We start from the raw sequence: 19,221 nt of genomic DNA, 5'->3' as shown, positions 1-19,221 counted from the left end.
CTCTAGATAGTAATAAACGGTAAGCTGCGACAGAGCACTTTGCTGTCAGGAGGATTAGCGCTACTCTACCTGGGGATGGGATGTACTCAGGGACAGTCTAATGCTGGATTGGCTTCAAGGGCAGCTCACTATCAGCAGAGGATTATTCGACTGCAGCCAGCGGGAAGGAGAGAGATTTAGCCCTCTGTCTCTCTCTCTCTCTGTCTGACTTCTGTCAAAACACAAAATAGAAATCAGGCTATTGGCAGGAATGGAGGAGATAAAAACAAAAAATGTTTTCTACTGATGTTCCATCGTCTTTCTTTTTCACCAAAAACATCATATGCATCAAATATTTGGCTCTCTCGGGTTCCTCTAATCCCTGTCTAGTGAAAGTGTTGTCCTGTGGTGTTGATGTTGTACATACTGATTAGTTCTTGACAGGGCTGCAGCTAATGAGTATTTTCATTAATCCTTTCTAAAAGACTTATAGAAATGGTGGCATTTATGGTTGAGAAATAAGTTGAATTAGATTTGGCCATTAATTTCAGACTTTATTGTTTTGTCTCAACTTGTAGATTTAAACATAGATATTGTAGGTAATGTTGAACTGCTGAAGATGTAAATTCCTGTAAAATGTACTAGATGTAATGCATCATGTTTTATTTTTGGACAGGGAGAAGGATGAAGATGAGGGGATTCCCAGTGAGACGGAGGATGACAAGAGACAACTAGAGACTAAAGCCAAGGAGATGAGAGGTGAGAGACACACATTTATAGAGTTTGTGCGAAAGAAAACAAGGAACATTTCGCTCCACATACCACTCTGTCTCTGTCTCTGCTGGTCAGATCTGTTGAGGCAGAAGGACACAGAGATCATGTCTCTGCTGGAGGAGAAGGTGCAGCTCTTCAGGGGGATGTGGGAGGGCTTGAACCAGGGGGAGGAGGTCTGCCGGCAGGTCCAGCCTTTCTTCAGGTCATCCTGCAGCCTGGAGCCACAAAGAGGAGCGTCTATCATGAATGATGCCCTGCATGAAGGTAAGGCAGAGAAAGAACAGAACAATAAAGCAGAATGATTAAGTTGAATATAGAGACAGTAGCTTATTTCAGTTTCCATTTATGGACATTTATTGGAGCTGAAAACAGAAGCTTCCTTATAGTCATATGCCACATGAATGCATGATGTTGTCATCAGTTTACATGTACACAATGTCATTTATGTCATGTACTGTATCACCAATGTGGTTTCATTGTCACAGGATATATGCCCATCATATGTTACACTAAGGTTGCCCTGCCCCAATGCACCATAAACAATATGCATAGTTATCTATTAGTAGTTCTGTTTATGTACTGAATTACTTTGATACTGAACAAAACTTAGAATTGTGCTGGTTTAAATTTCCCAGTATGAAAGGATTTTTTTATATACCACCATACTGGTGAATAGATGAAACAATTGATGCATGTCTTCAATAGGCAGCAAATATATACTATTGGTCACCATGAAACGCACTACTGTCGGGGCAAGCTGTGAGTGTATTGAGACAGGACTCCTACTAACTGCAGTGCATACCCTTCTTACTAACAGTTAGAACCTTTAACACTACTGCCACAATGGAACACAACAATTTTGTGACACTAATAACTGCCCATTTACAAAATGACACCAGCAACCGTTTCAGACTAAAACGCATTTGTGAATTAGTGTGGCGATGCCAGGTTAGTCTATACAATACAGGCCACAATACAACAATTAAGTTCCTGTTGTTATTAGAATACTGGTTAGCCTCACGTCTATCCCTCATCACCTCAACACACACACACACACACACACACACACACACACACTTTTGGGCAGTTTTTATAATAACTTTTTAATCAGTTACATGTGCATTAAACTAAACCATACATCGCATTAATACGATACATTACACGATACATTTTGAGTTGTCATAATAGGAAAAGCACTCCTTGTCACCAATAACATTAACAATGGCTCTGTTCCATATTAAGTGTAAAACAAAGCCATGCTGCTGAGCCAACATGCACAAAACCCCTTCTACTGGAACATTAGAAAAACTTGGATTTGTACAGTTTTACTGGAAATAGATCAGAAAAATAGACCTTTGTCAGCCATCTTCTTCCACAGTCCATAATCCAAATATGAAAAATGTCTGATCAACTCTTCTTTTTTTTTTCGGTTTGAAGAGATTAATTTTGAAGTACATATCAATGTCTGGCACGTGTCTGATGTTTGAGATGATTTTAAGAGAGATTAAAGGAGTCGGTTTTAGGATTTTACTCCAGCTCTGTTTGGTGCTTTGGCAGCCCTGTTCATCACATGTGTATGAGAAGAAAGCAGACTGAAGTGAAAAGTTAACTGAGACAAATGCCGTACTGTGACAGAGAGAGAATAAAATGTGGAGACAGACAGGCAGACAGAAGAGCACATCATATTCTTTGCACATTATATAAACTTTAAATTTAAACAATCTGCTCTGGAAACTGTTGGTAGACTGAAAACTGCTGCAGATGATAAACTATTTACTAGACAAAAAAAACAACAAGTCAGAACAGATACTTTTTTTTCATGCTCATCATTTCCCTGTCTTTTTAAATATGTAGCAAAGATAGTATTGACTGAAAAAGATAGAGAATAAATAGTATTGTAATTCATTGTCTCTTGCTGTGTGATGTTGTGCCATTGTAACTGATTTCTTGGTATATTTGATGTACTGAGACTTGTCTAGTGTTTTTTTCGTATTTGCATTCTAAATAATCCTCAAAGCAATTTCAGTCCAAAGCAACTGGACTTGGTTATTTGTCTAAGAAGATGTTTCACCTCTCATCCAAGAGGCTTCATCAGTTCATGTACACATCTGACCAGGCTGGGACTGGTCCAACTAACTGGTGTGGAGATCCAGGTATTTAACCTCTCACAAGGCTGATGATGTCACTGACACCCTTTGTGCTCCAAGTGCCAACGACCGTCGTTAGAGTGGCAGTCGAAGGTGCGCAGTTGGTTTCGACTTTGTTAGTGCTCTATTGAGTCTGAACAACAGTCGTTGGAGTCACAGGAGGCCATGTGTGAACAGTTGTCCTTTGTGGTTAAATTGTTAAATCTTCTGGGAAGGAATGAAAGGGCCGCATTGTAAATTGGAGATAAGTGGTGTCTCAGGCCTCCTCCTCTGTTTAGTGATGGTTTCTCTACTTTTACAGAAGCCATCTATGTAAAAAAACAGAGTTGTTGGACCAGTCCCAGCCTGGTCAGATGCGTACATGAACTGATGAAGCCTCTTGGATGAGAGGTGGAACGTCTTCCTAGACAAATAACCAGTCCAGTTGCTTTTGACAGACAGTCACAGGCTTATTCTAAATAATATACACTGGCTCAATTGGAAGGTACTGTTCTTGGTAAAAAATGAAAAAAGGTGTGGGTAGGAGCGCTTCCTGGTCACAATTTGAGTTTGCTTGAGGTGCTCTTTGGATCAGGATACATGTAGATGCAAAAAAAACCACAAGAAAACTCCAATAAATTCCCTTTTGAAAAATTATTATGCCTTTAAAGTGCTTGATGCCAAAACACCTTACATCACGGTTCTTGGTGATGCAGCCTGGAAAGAATAGGGAACTGCACATATGCAGCTAGTCTTTGTTTCTAAGGATTGCTGTATGCAAATAGTGTTCTACGAAAAGGTGTAGTTGATCATAAAATCCAGGAATTTGTTTAACAGTTTACAGGTCTGACATTAAACCGATAATTGTTTGCAGCCTTAATGATAAAATGTATGAAGGAGGGATTCTATAGTGGTTTCCAATTCTGAAACTTGCAGAGAAGGTTTAGCTCCACTATTACATAATATATTTTCCGCTTCCTTCTGAAGCCTTGGGCAATAATTGTACTTATTTGAAATGTGAATTGGCAACAGTAATGTCATTTCTTCTGCTGAGGTCTTTCTGCAAGTTCACATCCACCAGCACTGTTTGTTTCTCATCTGGAAAGGTCACAATGCTGCCTGCTCCATATATACGCATGTGGATACCAATGCTGCTTATGTCAGAATCTATATAATTTCAGTTGGTTAAAATATTTAAACTGTAAGTAAAAGAGCTCTGTGGTTCAAACAGGTTGTGGATAGTTGCTTGGCAACAGGAGCCAATGCCAGGTTGAAAGCAAAAGAGCAAAAGTGCCTTGTAGGATTCATGAGTGCAGAGCTGAACTGTAATACAGTTAGCAAGGATAATTCACTTACTGACCCGCACATTGTGTGTGTGTGTGTGTGTGTGTGTGTGTGTGTGTGTGTGTGTGTGTGTGTGTGTGTGTGTGTGTGTGTGTGTGTGTGTGTGTGTGTGTGTGTGTGTGTGTGTGTGTGTGTGTGTGTGTGTGTGTGTGTGTGTGTGTGTGTGTGTGTGTGTGTGTGTGTGTGTGTGTGTGTGTGTGTGTGTGTGTGTGTGTGTGTGTGTGTGTGTGTGTGTGTGTGTGTGTGTGTGTGTGTGTGTGTGTGTGTGTGTGTGTGTGTGTGTGTGTGTGTGTGTGTGTGTGTGTGTGACAGTGGAGACATTACAGGGGCTGGTGAACGGCAGCCTGGGTGGAGCGATGGCCAGCGTCCAGGAGGGAGGAGGCGCAGGGCCGGTGTGTTTGCCTCGTCGGGCCGAGACCTTCGGAGGCTTCGACAGTCACCAGATGCACAGTAGTAGGAGTGAGTCTGCTGCTGCATGCTTGTTTTTTATGAAGAAATGTGCAGACTGGCCAAGTGGCCTGCCAGACTACATGCCTTCAACAGTCAAAGATGATGAACATTATCTGCTGGCGCGAATAACTGCATCAACTCAATAACTGAACTGCAAATGTGCAGTGACACTGCTGATTTTTAGTGGTAACATAACAGCAGGCACCACACGCAGCACTTCCCACAATGCCCCTGTTCAGTACAGTTAGAAAAGAGACTATAGACGGGGACTTGGACAGCAGAGCTGATGCTTCCTGTAGGAGATGTGGCGATACCTCTAAACCAGTGGCTTGCAATCTCAGAATGGGACTCTATGGCAGATATTAAGACTTCCAGACTTCGACATCAGTAGCAGAACCTGGAGAACTACAGAACATTTTTATCAGTGTGACGTTTTTAAAACATATTTTACTCTTTAATTAGTTAAAACTCCAGACAAAGAAAAAAATGTTAACATCAGAAGCATTATGTCAAAATTTATAGATATATATATACCAGGGAATAATTGTATTCCCTGGTGTGATTTCTACAATTTTACCTATCCGAACAATTTAGAGTATTATTCATAAAAGACAAAACGATTTTCTCCAAATATGTATTTATTTTTGGGTGGTTGATGGCCTGGTGAAGACCGTGAACAAACATCAACAAACCTTGCACTCAAACAATAACTTTAATAAATTAAATAAGGTGTTTATTTGTACCCCAAATGTAAAAATTATGATCATTTTTAATTATGATCAGTCTTGGTTATGCACTTTTGTTGCAAACCTGTGCACTGTACTGGACACAGACTCAACTATGTGTAGAGAAGTGCAGAACAAAAAAAACCTGCTTATTGACCAAACTGTTATAATCTTTTCAACACTATATAATAAACTATAAGCTGACAAATTAAAAGATTATCCTTATGCCGTAATATTGTGATCCTTTTCTCATATTGTCTTACAGTTGACCCAAATGGGGATTATTTTCTGCCTGGTTCATTATTTTTCCTGTGATTTCCCTGTATGTCAGGTGGTGACTGCGACGAGAGTGAGGATACGGCAGGAGACCTACGCAGGACAGAGTCCGACAGTGTTTTAAAGAAGGTCAGCATCTTAGATGCCAATTATTCCTGACTCAGAAGCCGCTACGCCCCCATGCCAGGATGAGAACTGAGGCCTTGTGTGGGGGTGCATTTGTCCTCCAACATTAACAACACCATTAAGATGAATTTAGCCAGTTCTCATCCCTCCAGTGAATTAGCCTCTTGACTCTTCCTGCCAGCGCCCGTTGCTAATGGCCACTATCAGTTGTATAAGAATTCAATAGTGGATGAAAATGAATGGGGGGCCTCTAGGTGCTGCTATTGTAGTTCTGAACTGGATGCTAGCCTTTGTAGTCATTTATCCTGCAGCTGGACTGCACATAATTGTTTTTTGAATGTTTTAGTGGTGTCAAGCTGCTGTAGTATACTGTTTAACAAAAGCTTTCTTTTTTGGTCCCTCCTTTTTGTTTCCTTCTATCTGAACAAAATAGCAGTGCTTGATTTTTATTTACATTTCATCCTGGGCTTAGAGCCAAAGTTCAGAGGGGGTTCAGCAGTAAAAGAAGTGTTTGCAGAATGATCGTTAAAGATACAGCACAGAGTTCATTCAAGCATTCTGTTTTCTGTTGTATTCAAATTGATGGTTTTCTTTGTAAATGGGAAATGCATTTTTAGAGACATTTAATACATCATTATTCAAAATACAGCAACTGTGAAACTTCTGTATTAATGTATCAGTGGTACATAACAATAACCAGATACAATTAGATGTTAACAGCACACACACACACAGCTATAATCACATTCAGTCATATAGACTGTACAGCATGCATGCTAACATGCACATACTGTACAAACACAATGGGATACACACAAAGATGTGTGTATGTGAGTGCATTAAGTGTTTGTTTGTGCGTGTGTGCAGGGAGGAAATGCCAACCTGCTTCTACTGCTGAAGAGGAACAGTGAGGTAACACTGACTTCCTGTCTGTCTCTAACTCAATTAGAGCTACTGCTTACATGGAAACTGTCCTAACACTAACTGTTATCTTCATTATCAGCCTCAATAAATGTACACCCTAAACAGAAGTTATAGCAGCAGCAGCAGTGGTTGTTGTACTGTATTATATTTGTGGTCTTTTTTGTTGTAGCATTATTTGAAACACTAATAAATAAAAACAATATGGCAACCATCACAGCCCATGTTCTAAGGCTGAGTCCTTAGCAGCCATGCATGCCATGCGCGGATAAGACGCAGTGTCAATGACCTTTTAAGTGCCTGTGAACTGTATTGCCTATTACTCGCCTAGTATTACTCTTACATTAGGACAGCGAACAGAAGGTAAAGGTAGAGCTACATGGCTTTTCCACAGATCATCTCATTATGCCGTCAGGATATAGTGACAGTTTCAGCAAATATAGGGGAACAACATTTTTCTTAGAAAATTTAACAACTTCAGCTTAAACCATCTTAGTTTAGTGTGTTGGCATGCTAACATGTAATCAGCATTAAATCAGTTATAATCCAAAGTATTGTAAATAACATTTGACCTGATGATGACGCTAGATGAAAAGTCAAGGTTATTATAGTTCTGCCTATGGGGATAGTGAGTGTCTGTACAAAACTTTGAACCAGTAGATACTGAAATATTTCAAACGTATCCTAGGCAAGCTTTAGATGGTACATCACTAATCCATAAACCGATCATTGTCTGATATGTGTAACCCTATTAAATGGAGGATCAACTGGGACATCACATTGGTCAAGGAAACGTAAAACCTCCAGCTCAGAGTGGAGAGAGACAACGCACTGCCATCATAGCTGTCAGCCACTGACAGTTACAAGCTAACAAACAACAGAAACTAATAAACGATTCTAACTACACTTACCATTCTAATATATCTGCTTGCCACCGATTTTAGTGACAACAGATTCCTCATCTGAGTCGGGTTCTGACTGATGCCAGGTTCAGGATACATAAACTTACTTAGTTTCAGATTGTTAACGTTAGCTCGTGGTCCATCCATCGACCCCTGGCTTTGCGAGTCACACGCAGTATACCTCAAAAAGTCCATCCCTCCAAGGGGCTTCGCTGCCCTGCCTCCTCTTGTCTCAAGCCAGCTTAGACATGAAGACCTATGGCTGATTCTGTCCGATGTGTTTAGTCATCTTGATGGCTGGTCCTCGCGCTTCCCTTTCAACACAGGCTTGCTCGTCAACCTAGGTTAGAAGCTAGCACGAACGAGTGAGGCCAAATGCAGAATTTCCCAATGAGGGAGAACGGGTAGATGTGTTTCCAGCCCCTTCTCTGAGTGTTTTTGATTTCACAGGAAAAATTTGACTAGAGGAAAATACAGAACCACCAAATTCAGTAGGATTCATCCTCTGGTCACCATTGATTTGTGTATCAAATCTATTGTCAATCTGTTAGGGTCTCCAGCTTCTCAACATTTAATAAAGTACCCGTTGTGTTCACTAACACTTAATTCAACCGTAACAGGCAAAGGACAGTTTCAATAGAAAATAAACATTTTGTTTTGTGCATGCTATTTATTAATCCCACTCTCCATTTGTTATACAGGCCGTTATGAACTCCATGCTGTATTTATATTTGTTATATTTGAACACTTTCTGCAGATGTTCTGTTATAAATGCTGTTTCTCTGCAGTTCCCAGTGAACAGTAATTGTAGTATTTTGTGTCCTAGTAAATATCATTTGGAGCAGAATGCTCGGTGACCTTGTCTCTTTGTCAGTATTTGAAAGGAGAAAAGTTCACATCATCGGTTTAATGCGGTCTTTGTCTAAGAGCCCACTGTAAAATTCATATTACATGACATCCACTGCCAGTGCTTGTTAAGAAAAAGTCACTTTAAAATGAAGCACTGCTACCATCCCTGGTGCATTTAACAAGCAAAGTCAAGTGCAGCGATAAGCAAGACCACATCAAACAGAACAAAACAGACTAGGGTGTTTTTAGTCGACATGATGCTCAATTTTCTTTTCTCTTTTCTGACAGCAGGTCCTCCACAGTGTTTCCAATCTGCATCTCCTGCTCAGCACTCTGCAGGTAAGATGGCTTTCCTTGAGGACGGAAAGAAATCTGGTGCAACATGAACATGGAGACTGGAAAAAGAATTATGACCTAATCTATCTGGTTGTGGCTTTGCCAGGCGGTGGTGGTCCAGCAGGATAGTTTCATAGAGGATCAGCGGCAGGCCCTTAGCGAGCGCTCCTCCTCCTGCACGTCTTTATCACGGCCGTCCTCGCGGCCCAGCTCGCTGATTGAGCAGGAGAAGCAGCGCAGCCTGGAGAAGCAGCGGCAGGAGCTTGCCTCCCTGCAGAGACAGCAAGTAGCTCATGCTGAGGAGAAGAGGAGAAGGGAGAAGGAGTGGGAGGTGCGGGAACAGCAGCTGACTGAAAAGGAAGGGCTTTTGCACATACAGGTAACCATGCATCATTTACTACGGTCTCTGTGTTTAGTTGATATGTTTTGTGGTAGCTGTAACCTCTGACATGGTTTTCAATAGTGTCATGGTTTTTCACTGTAGTTATTCACCTTTACCATATTTTATCTATTGAATTACAATAGTATTGTGCAAGACATTCAGGGTTTCCTGCGGGGATGGCAGACTGCCTTCAAACACTTTGACTGAAAATCTTTAAAAAATTCTCCTTCAAAATCTTCTTCAAAAAGTCCATTAAAGTTTAGTTGCACTGAGATAAAAGCTGCAGGGTTATATAAAAGTAGGAGGATGCCGAAACATTGCAGTAGTGGTAAAAGGTTCAGTTAATTGGCTAAAGATGAACTCACATGCTTTGCTTAAGGATTTGCAGATGGTGAATGGATAAACTGGGGACTGTCTTGGCTAAATCCTCACAGTAATGCTGTTTTAGTCAACAATAACGGAAGCTTGTTTTTTGCTCATCTTATGCCACTCTCATCGCATGAGCTGTCAGCAGTGTTTTACAGTTGCCCTGCTTTAGAACGCCCACGGTGTTTCAATTAGCTAAACTCTAAATGTAAAGAGTCAAACCGACTTGTTACAAAAAAACAAACAATGTCTTTCCTTTTGTTTACTTTCAAAATGCTAAGTCTCTTACAGTAGTGTAAATTATGGTTTAATTACCAGCCTTCTTTTACAGTAGGAAGCGTATGCTCAGGAAGAGTTAAATTACCTTTTAAAGGGCTAAATGTATTTTTAAAATGCATTTATCAGTGAGGTGAATAGGACCATAGAAATAGCATTAAAGTAGAACGAATAAAGTAAAATTTATTGCCATGGTCAGTTGACTAGTTTAAGAGAAAAGAGGGATGTTGTTAGTTACTTAATACATTGAGAACTCTTTCGTGGTATCATTTCATAAATAGAATTTGATGACTTACCAATAGAAAACATGAAGCAATTAAAAGACAGTAGACATTAAAGACAATAGTGCACGAAAAAATGCCTCTCCATGCTTGCTAATAGTCTGCTTGTTTGTCCCATAACCTCACTTCAAAAAGTTAGCCCACTACAACGGCTACAACTCTTTGTAGCGGCAATGGACCACATAAAAATGGCTGCCAATCTGTCCATCCTGCTATGTGGATTTGAATGGGAACGTCTGTTCTACTCTCATTCTATGTCTTTGAAAACATGATTTTATGTGATCTTGAATAAGCATCAATACTTATTCAGCTGGTAGTTTATTTATCAATGAACATGAAACAGTAATTTCAGGTGAACCAATGATTTACTTACAGCAAAGGCTATTTTCACCCTGGTATAAATATCAGTTTGCCATTTGTACCTGGATTACGGTAGCCAACAATGCCATTTTCACCCATTTTCTTTGCCGTACCCTAAACAAGTTTTTTTTTCAGTAAACCTAACCAGGTACTTTTTTTGTCTAAACTTTATCAAATCGTTTTTTGTTTTTTTTGTCTAAATCTAACCAAACTGCAAAAATAATAGGTCAGCACAATTTTTAAATCACATCCCTAGGCTGGATTTGAGCCATGGTCTCCAGGGTGTAAGTCCAACGCTTAACCCACTCACCCACAGTTAACTACCACAATACCACACTTTGTCCCTGTTTGCGGTGGTGGATGAGGGGTAAGGTGTACATTTTCACCTGGTTTTAATAGTCACACTGTTTACTTATTACCTTTTAATGAAAGATCAAGGTCAAATTTATTTTTTTCTGTTTATAGAGCGTTTTAAAAACAAACCAGGCTTGTGCCTTACACCAATCATAATTGAGGCTTAGCACCAGTCTTAAGACCAATAGACGTGTATTATTAATGTACAAAATGAATCAGTAAGAGTAAGTCTTTTTCTGTGTCTGAAAATATACTGTTTATTTGTGCTGTACCATTTCAATAAATACATCAATGCACCTCCCAACCACTGCAGGAGGAGGAGGTCCTGAAGCAGCACAAGGAGCTGGAGGACGAGAAGCAGGGGCTGCAGAGTAAGAAGGAGGAGTACCAGAAAGACCTGGAGAGGCTGAGGGACGCCCAGAGGAAGCTGGAGAGGGACAGGGAGGCAGTGCAGCGACAGCTCGACAAGATGGAGGAGCTTAGCTTGTCTGAGGTGAACAGGGACTCTTTGCAAATGTTAACAATAATGATAACGTGATCTGTTGCTCCCTGCAGGAAGAGTGCCTCTCTGTTTCCCCTCTGCTACAGTGGAATTGTGAGGAATTCAGTGTTTTGCTCAATGACACTTAGCAGGGGTTGTGTGGATGCTGGCATTAGATGCTTGAACCCGGGGACTCTCAAAAGGGATTAAAAAAAACTCTTGGCACTGTATTTACTAGAAAACAGTGATGTATCGTAATCCAAACAGCAGAGTTTTATTTCTATGCCAAACTCTGTATATGTAGATAAATATATATATTTCATTATCCAACATTAAATTATTTTCTGGAAATATGCTCATCTTTTATTCGCAATAAGCTTGCAAAAACTTTCAAATGTGCACCTTTCATATATATTCACTTACAGATGTAGATAACAGCTGTACATCTTTCTCACATTTACTTCCAGAGGACTCCCTCTACAACGTCGGATGAATCCCAGTTCCCCGGCAGTTCCCAGTCTCTGGAGCTGGACCCGCTGGAGCTCTCCTCCTCGTCCCTGCTGAGGCTGCAGCCTCAGCATTCTAAGCCCAAAGGGAAAGGGCTCAACCCCTTTACCTCATCCTCCAGCAGCCTCAAAGGAAGCGAAAGCAACAACCAGATCTCAAAGAGCCTGCTGCAGCTGGCCAAGAACAAGAGCAAAGAGGGAAAGGAGAGGGAGAAGGAGAAGAAGAAGAAGAAGAGCAAAGGGGGGAGCATACCGACAGCAGGTAGATGATGGAGAACAGCAGGGATTTATTTTACATTTACGTTTAATTATTCAGAGTCTCAAAGTGAGACAACAGGCTGCAGTTGTGTTGTTGTCAGGGAAACACTAGAAGAATGACTGCATCAAGTCTTCATTTTTTTCTCCGGAATGACAAATTGAACCCATGTTTATTTGGAGCCAGAATGTACTATATTTGGAGGGTGGAGCTGGGGAGGAGCGCTAAGCTAATGCTGAGTTATCAGCAAAATGTATCTACCAAACGCTTAACAAGACATTTTCAGGAAGTGAAAACCAAAACACATGCCGTGGAGTTAGAAAAACAAATCTATTAATCAATTTAAGTGGTACATGGAATCATTAAAAAAAAAAAATTCAGTGAAATGTAATGTGATTGAGAAAGCAGCATATAATCAGCCAAAATAATGTGTGTCTGCTGTGTGGATGAGCGGCAACAAGCCTAAAAGTTTCCATTGTTGCGATGAAAATATTAACTATAAAGGGTTTACCCCATAGACTGTATAAAAAAGTGGACGTAGCATACCCGTTGGGGTCCGTTCTCTCAACTAGATCCAGTCGTCCTCGCCTACAGGAGTCGCCATCTTGTCAGACTTTGACTCAGCCTCATTTCCTCTTACCAAAAAAGGGCATTGATCTGACGTTGGGGGGGGAGGGAGATACGTCCATCTGGCTGATGTATACCTCAGAGGAGAAGTGAGGGCCAGAGGCTAGCTGTCATTTAAATGGCCACGCCCCTAATTATTCATCAACTTTAACCTCCAATAAAATCAAAACTAGCCTGGTACAAAAAGAAATTCACCCCCATCACCCCCATCAACACAATGAGCCCCATTCACATACATTTGTTTTACACCTGATAATGTTTCAGGATTCCAGATAATATATTTCTGATGAAATGCCAATAACAAAACCTATAAAATCATGTATAGACATTTGTTACTGAATGACATTGACAATTCCATTCCAATAAGATCTCATCAGTGCCTGTTTGTGTCTGTTTTTAGTTTTAAGGAAATTAAGCTTTTTAGTGTCAGCGTGCATCAGGCTTCCTCTTTATCTTCTCTGTCTCCTTTATCTTGTAGTGAATGCAGACACAGTCCACTGTGTACTTTGGCCACTTTCCTTGGTCATTGTGCAGCAGTCTTTGCTGGGTCGTAGCAGCAGTTGTTAGCATGCCCTGTGGTTCTGGAGTCTATTGTTGTGCCCAAAATACATACTTCAAACTACCTGTATAGAGTATGTACTTGAATCTAATATCCAGGGGAAGAGGCACACAAAGTAAACATTCAGGGCTCAGCCCAAACATAGGGGGGTATGCTCCCCTAGGAATATTTTTTTCTTCCATTTACGGCAGCAGCATGCAATATTTTTTAAGCCATTTGATGATAAATGCCTTAAATCTACGCTTTGGGATAAACTTGAGTTACAGAGGGAAAAAAAATCCTCCTGTAGATCCTACATCCTATGTTGTGTCTAATTGTTCTCCAACTGTCTTCATCATTCTGAAACCACAACACAACAAAAGTTGAGGATGACTAATTTTAACACGATTTCTAATGTTACTCTTTTTAAGTTAAATAACACAGATGGTTTAGAGATTTGGCGTAAACAGCATTACTAATTTTGAAACCTATTTATGCTATATAGTACTATGCTGGAGTAGAGTTCAAAGAATTGTTTCGCTGACAAATCGGCTACATTTGCAATCATCCCATAATAATCTGGTCTTCTCTAATTGAACATAAAGGATCCCCGACAATGCCAGGTAAATGTAGACTTCTCTGAATTGAATATAAGCCCAACAGAAGAACATTTACTCGTACACTTACACTTGAAATGATACAAAACGAGTGCAGACGGACGTCAATCAAACTGTGACTTTGGAGTGTTATTGTCCGTTAAACTAAGCAGACAGCAAAAACAGTTTCTAGTTTTGCTTTCTGATGTGTTCCTGGAGCTCCGCTTGCTTGAAGTGCCGCTTTTCCTGTGTGAACACACTATATACTTAAAATCTGCTTAGTATGCAGTCTGGCTCTGGGACACAGTTTAGATGTTGTCTTTGCAATATAAGATTAGTCAGAAACTTTAATTATTCAGCTGTCATTCATTATAGGGGGAGCTTTAACACCCTAAAGTTGGTTCGGCTCTGACTTCTCCAGGGTATGACTTTATGAAAATACTGTGTATCCCTGTATCTTTAGATCAGCAGCATATTGAACAAAATGCATGTACAGTACATGATGCACAAAATACATTTAATATGAATCGCATTGATAGACAAGAGTGGAAATACATGAGCACACACGAAATGATGCCGGAGAGCACATTAAGCTGCTCGCCGAGGCTGCTTTCAACAGTTCTTGAATACATCTCAGTGACGGCACGGTGCACTGTGCTAAGGTTTGATCAATGTGAAGCATGATGAGGATGCTGCTCGCTAACACTCCCTGGAGAATAAACGTTACAACAAATCAGCTATCAAAACCCTCTGACGCGAAAAATCCTCTCCTGTGACGGTGACACTGACTCCTCTCTTCTCCTCCCTCTAGACCCCCAGCACCTCCCAGAGCCTCCTCTAGATGGAGAGATCTTCTTCTGTTGAGAGAAGTGGCTCTCCTCCTCCTCCACCTCCTCCTCCTCAACCTCAATCCATCACAGCCATTCCAGAGGATTGTGTTACTGCCAAGTAGTAATACATTCATCTGCAACGTAATACTGCAGTGTACTATCAGACACTTTGGCACCTTTCAAAACACCTTCACCTTTTCCCCGTCATAATCATCATAATGTAGAGTAATTTAAGATCACATGCAAGAAAAAGAGGAAATGTGTGTTTTCATGTTTTTTAAAATCCACTGTTTTTAGTTTCTGAAAAGTAAAATATTTTAGGGACTCACTGTTATTGCGTGCAAGTAGGTATACAAAAATGCAAACATAGGCAACATGGAAGAGCAGCGTATTTTTGAGTATTCTCTTTCCTTTTCCAAACACACCATGGTTGGATGACAGCGGATGAATTTCTTCATTTCAAAGAATTAAAAATTTGTGAGTATCAAACTGAAAGCATTTGACTGTTGGCTGCCTCACAAGCTCTGTCAGGTGTGTCACAGGCTTCACTGCCTTGCTGTTTGCATGATTGTTATGGCCCCCAGCCAGCCCCCTTTTTAACAGTCCGTCCCGGTGTTAAGTTCCACACCAACAGGCTGTCATTTACGGAGGCTTTCCCATGTGACTGAACCCACCGGTACGAGGACACACACATGTACCCGAATGCCACCTGGAAACAAATCTGAATGCCAACATGGAAACTCATCAAAACTAATCATCTCTATTGATAATTCACAGAAGACTGAAACCACAGAGGAAAACCTAGTGCCCTGGCAACATGTCTCAATCAAAAAAAGGTCCAGTGTTTCCTTCAGAAATGCTACTGTGGAGATTTCACGTTGAAAGAAAAAAGCAGTTTTAGTTTTGTCCACTAATTTACCCTCCAGTTAGTAAGCAAAATTGAATTTAAATAGCATCAGTAATCCTCTATAGCGACGCTACGCTGTCAATCTTGTTCCTTGGCTAGGTTTGAATCCATTCGAATAATAGATAGCTCCATTTTGGAGTGACACTATTCAGATGTGTGCATCTCTTCTTCGAGACTCAACAGTAATGAAAGGATTGAGACGTATCTTCCAGCGTCTAATGGCTCAATTCATATCCTTTAGTGTGTTTTAGAGCCTTGGGTGGATATTAGCTTGATCCTTGCTTTATCTGCCTGTCAATGGGTTTTTATGCAGCCCTCATCTTTCATCTTAGCGCTGACAAGTGGGGACTCCCTTCGTTTTTTAATTGCATGTAACTCTGCAGGTAGCATACTAATGGCTTCTGTCTGTTAAAGGGTTCAAACTTCTCTCTCAGCCTCCTTATTTCACTTGCGATAATAGACTGTATATGCCCATGGCTGATGGTTTCAGGAAATGGAGGCTGTTAATTTCAGGAACAAAGCAGCTGGTTAGAGAAAATGAGAAGGGACATTAACTAAAAGCACCAAATGACGCTATGTGCCCCTGTAATGACTAGACCTGGTACCGCCTAATCATTTCAAATTAATCAACACTCATCAGTTTCGTCCTACTATGTTGATTTTATTATTTTTATTTTTTGTTAATCGTTTTAGTTGAGGGCACTGATGCTAAAAGCAACAATGATCCAAAGTGATATTTTGTGTTCAAGAACATAAAAGACTGCCGCTCCGTATTTGTTAGTGTTGAAATTAAAATGGGGTTTGTCAACTTTTATGGAATGTTTCCAAGGTGTTTTATCCCCACTAAGCCCAGACTGTGGGCCACACACTACTTGCTGGACAGGTAGGAAGTAAAAACAGAAGTAAGAAAAAAAAAACCTTCTTCCAGTGAATTACAGAGCAGCGCAACTGAACTGCTTTCTTGCTGCCTCTTTTGTCTTGCATTTAAGTGCTTGTTTGTTAACTCGCCGTCTGTGCTGAGGATTTGACTTCATGTCCAGGCTGGTTTATTATAGTGTGCTTTCTAAGAGGCTTACAGGGCCAGACAATTAGCTGCTTCATGTCTTTTGTTTATGGCTTTGGTGTAATCCTGTCAAAGAAACAGAGAGGAATGGGCTTCTTTTTTCTCCCTCTGTTGCTTTAGGTGTGCTTTGACCACTAGGGAGCACTACACCTATGACTAAATTAGTTTTCCCCCTCACACAACAACAACAACAACAACAACCAGAAAGTATGAAACTATTTTTTTCAACTTCTTTTTTTTTTTTTCATATTTTCCCTGCTATAAGAAATTGACATCTTTTCTCAGCAGGTCACTGCCGTACAGAGATAATGTGATGAGCATGGGCTCTCACACTATGTGACATTTTCCCCACGGCATTTGTAATTGACTGCAGAAACAAATAAGTTGTCAGAGATTGTAATTGGTTATTCAGGGAAAGCAGTCAGCAGCAGCTTTAATGTGGTAAAAAAAAAAAAGAGACGGTAACAGTTTGAGGGAGTGACCGTCTGAACCACAAACCTCTCTCTGTAAAGGACAATCAGCAGACACGAGTCAGAAAATGAACTTCCTCCCCGTTGATGATGATAGGGCTGTCCATGAGATGAGTGTGTCCATCAGGTGAACCCTGCATAGCCTTAAATCTTAACGATAAAATGCACTAGAGTAGAACCCAGCATCTTCTCAGGAGAGAGAGGAGAGCTTTTATACCTCTGCTTTGAAACGTTTGTACTGTAAAAGTGGTACAGAATAGTTTCGTTCCCAACAATGTAAAAAAGGGCAAAGACAAATATGTAAATATGATTTATGTATAAAACAAATCAAATGTAAAAAAATGTGTCGTTTGTGATCTATTGCAACATTTTGTAAGAATGTTTTATTTATGTTTTATGCTCACGAATGGGGTGATGTAAAGTCATATTTCTCTCATGATAAAAAAAAATCATAACGGACATTTTGAGTGTTGGTGGTTTGTCAGTTACTGTTATTTTATTAAGTTTTCGTTATCTGTCCACAACAAACTGCTAAAATGGTTCAAATACAGTAAGTGCAAAATGCGTGAAATCACCTCTTACTAGATTACTAATAACGCACATCCTCACCTACAGCTGTGTTCAAACCATTGTCAGTCAGTGAGACATGAATGTGTTCAGAATTGTTTCCCGAAACCTGCAAGATATTTATGGATATGAGTGTGACTTTTGGACCACTTTGATGAAAGCAAGATGGCCGAAAGCATGGTTAATAAAACATGTCACACAATACAGAACAGTTGAGGTACCTTTTGGAAACAATGTCGGCTTGTTGTGATGTTCTAAATGATTAGAATAAGTCCTGCTGGGGAATTTTATAGACCAAAAGACTCATTTTGAGAGAATGATCAGCAGACTAATTGTCTGAATTGTTAGCTTCAGCCCCACATGTTTTATTGAATCAAAATGAAATGACGTGTATGTGGCTTTCTGATCAACAGAGAAACGCCACTGGATGTCGAAGTGAACAGATCTCTACATAATGATCCAAATCAATCACAGATATTAAATATGTTTGCACAATACTGACCCCCTTCTAGTGAGTATTAAGCATCAATTCTGTGTCGATTGTGCCTATCCCCATTCTTCTTACAAAACTGCTCAAAAGTCTGTCAGAGACAAAGGTGCAGCTGGACTGATACCTTGACTCAACCACTACAGGAAATTAAAGTTGTTTTTTTTGGAATATTTCCCATACAAGCACATTATTAACTGACATAATGAAGCTCTTCCAACTAGAGTTTGACACAAATCCCATCTTCAAGATTGGGCCAAAGCTCAACCAACAAAGCAGCACCCATGCGATGGCCCTGTAGCGCACAATGATGTAATAATTTCCTGAAAATGTTATACAAATTTTCTCTTAACCTGATCGAACATGTAATAAAAAGCAATGATGAAATAATCTACTGTTTTGCCTTCACTTGCTCCTTTAATGTTAGCCATCTTCTGTAGCTTTTGTCATCTTCTGATGATCTACCATCCGCTCTGGTCTAATGAACGAGCCTTAAACGACCAATCAGCATGGGCGGATTTATTTCCCTTTGACAGGGATTTTAGTTTAAAACATCTTTACCTGATGAAATCACGTGATGTACCATTTTTTTGGTAAATTTCAAATTCCAGATACATGAAATCAGTGTGAGTGTGTAGTTTTCAACATGACACAGACGAGTATTATTATTTTGTATACTTGTACTTCATCATCATCACTTTTGAAGAAGAAGGCCCACCTAAGAGGTATTACATTATTGGTAAAATGTTATTACAATATCAGTCAGGACATTTTATGAAGTTATTGGGTTTTATCATATTTTCAATCATGTCATGTCCAGTAAAGTTGGTCTTTAGTTTGGCCCCTGAGGCAGTTGATCACTTTGCTCAGCTGGTTATCCAGCATTAGACTGGTGCAGTCATACTTTGTGTTGCTCCTCTTTCCTCTCTTCTTTTCTGTGATCTCGTATTAACTACAGCAATTAAACACCTTTTTTGTGTCTGTTTTGTGTTGGACTTTTTATTACAATAAAAACAATTCTTCTCATTAAGACACTTTCTAGTTTCAGAGGCAATTAAACGGCCAT

At 40.1% G+C, this 19,221-nt stretch overlaps 1 protein-coding gene across 1 annotated transcript in view; it reads left to right on the top strand.

Moving 5' to 3' along the window:
• akap13 (A-kinase anchoring protein 13) overlaps positions 1 to 17,423 on the top strand; it is a 124,259-nt gene extending 106,836 nt beyond the window's left edge. The window contains exons 30-39 of the mRNA XM_083915365.1: positions 656 to 738; positions 829 to 1,017; positions 4,536 to 4,682; positions 5,730 to 5,803; positions 6,668 to 6,712; positions 8,761 to 8,811; positions 8,915 to 9,187; positions 11,141 to 11,320; positions 11,776 to 12,076; positions 14,643 to 17,423. Coding sequence (XP_083771491.1) covers positions 656 to 738; positions 829 to 1,017; positions 4,536 to 4,682; positions 5,730 to 5,803; positions 6,668 to 6,712; positions 8,761 to 8,811; positions 8,915 to 9,187; positions 11,141 to 11,320; positions 11,776 to 12,076; positions 14,643 to 14,695 — 1,396 coding nt within the window. The 3' untranslated portion in view covers positions 14,696 to 17,423. The remainder of the gene's footprint in view (positions 1 to 655; positions 739 to 828; positions 1,018 to 4,535; positions 4,683 to 5,729; positions 5,804 to 6,667; positions 6,713 to 8,760; positions 8,812 to 8,914; positions 9,188 to 11,140; positions 11,321 to 11,775; positions 12,077 to 14,642) is intronic.
• Positions 17,424 to 19,221: the final 1,798 nt, after the last annotated feature.

Source organism: Echiichthys vipera (assembly GCF_963691815.1).
Source record: "Echiichthys vipera genome assembly, chromosome: 1".
NCBI lineage: Eukaryota > Metazoa > Chordata > Actinopteri > Perciformes > Trachinidae > Echiichthys > Echiichthys vipera.
The sequence above is the reverse complement of the archived record's forward strand: the minus strand, read 5'-3'. Positions and strand labels throughout refer to the sequence as shown.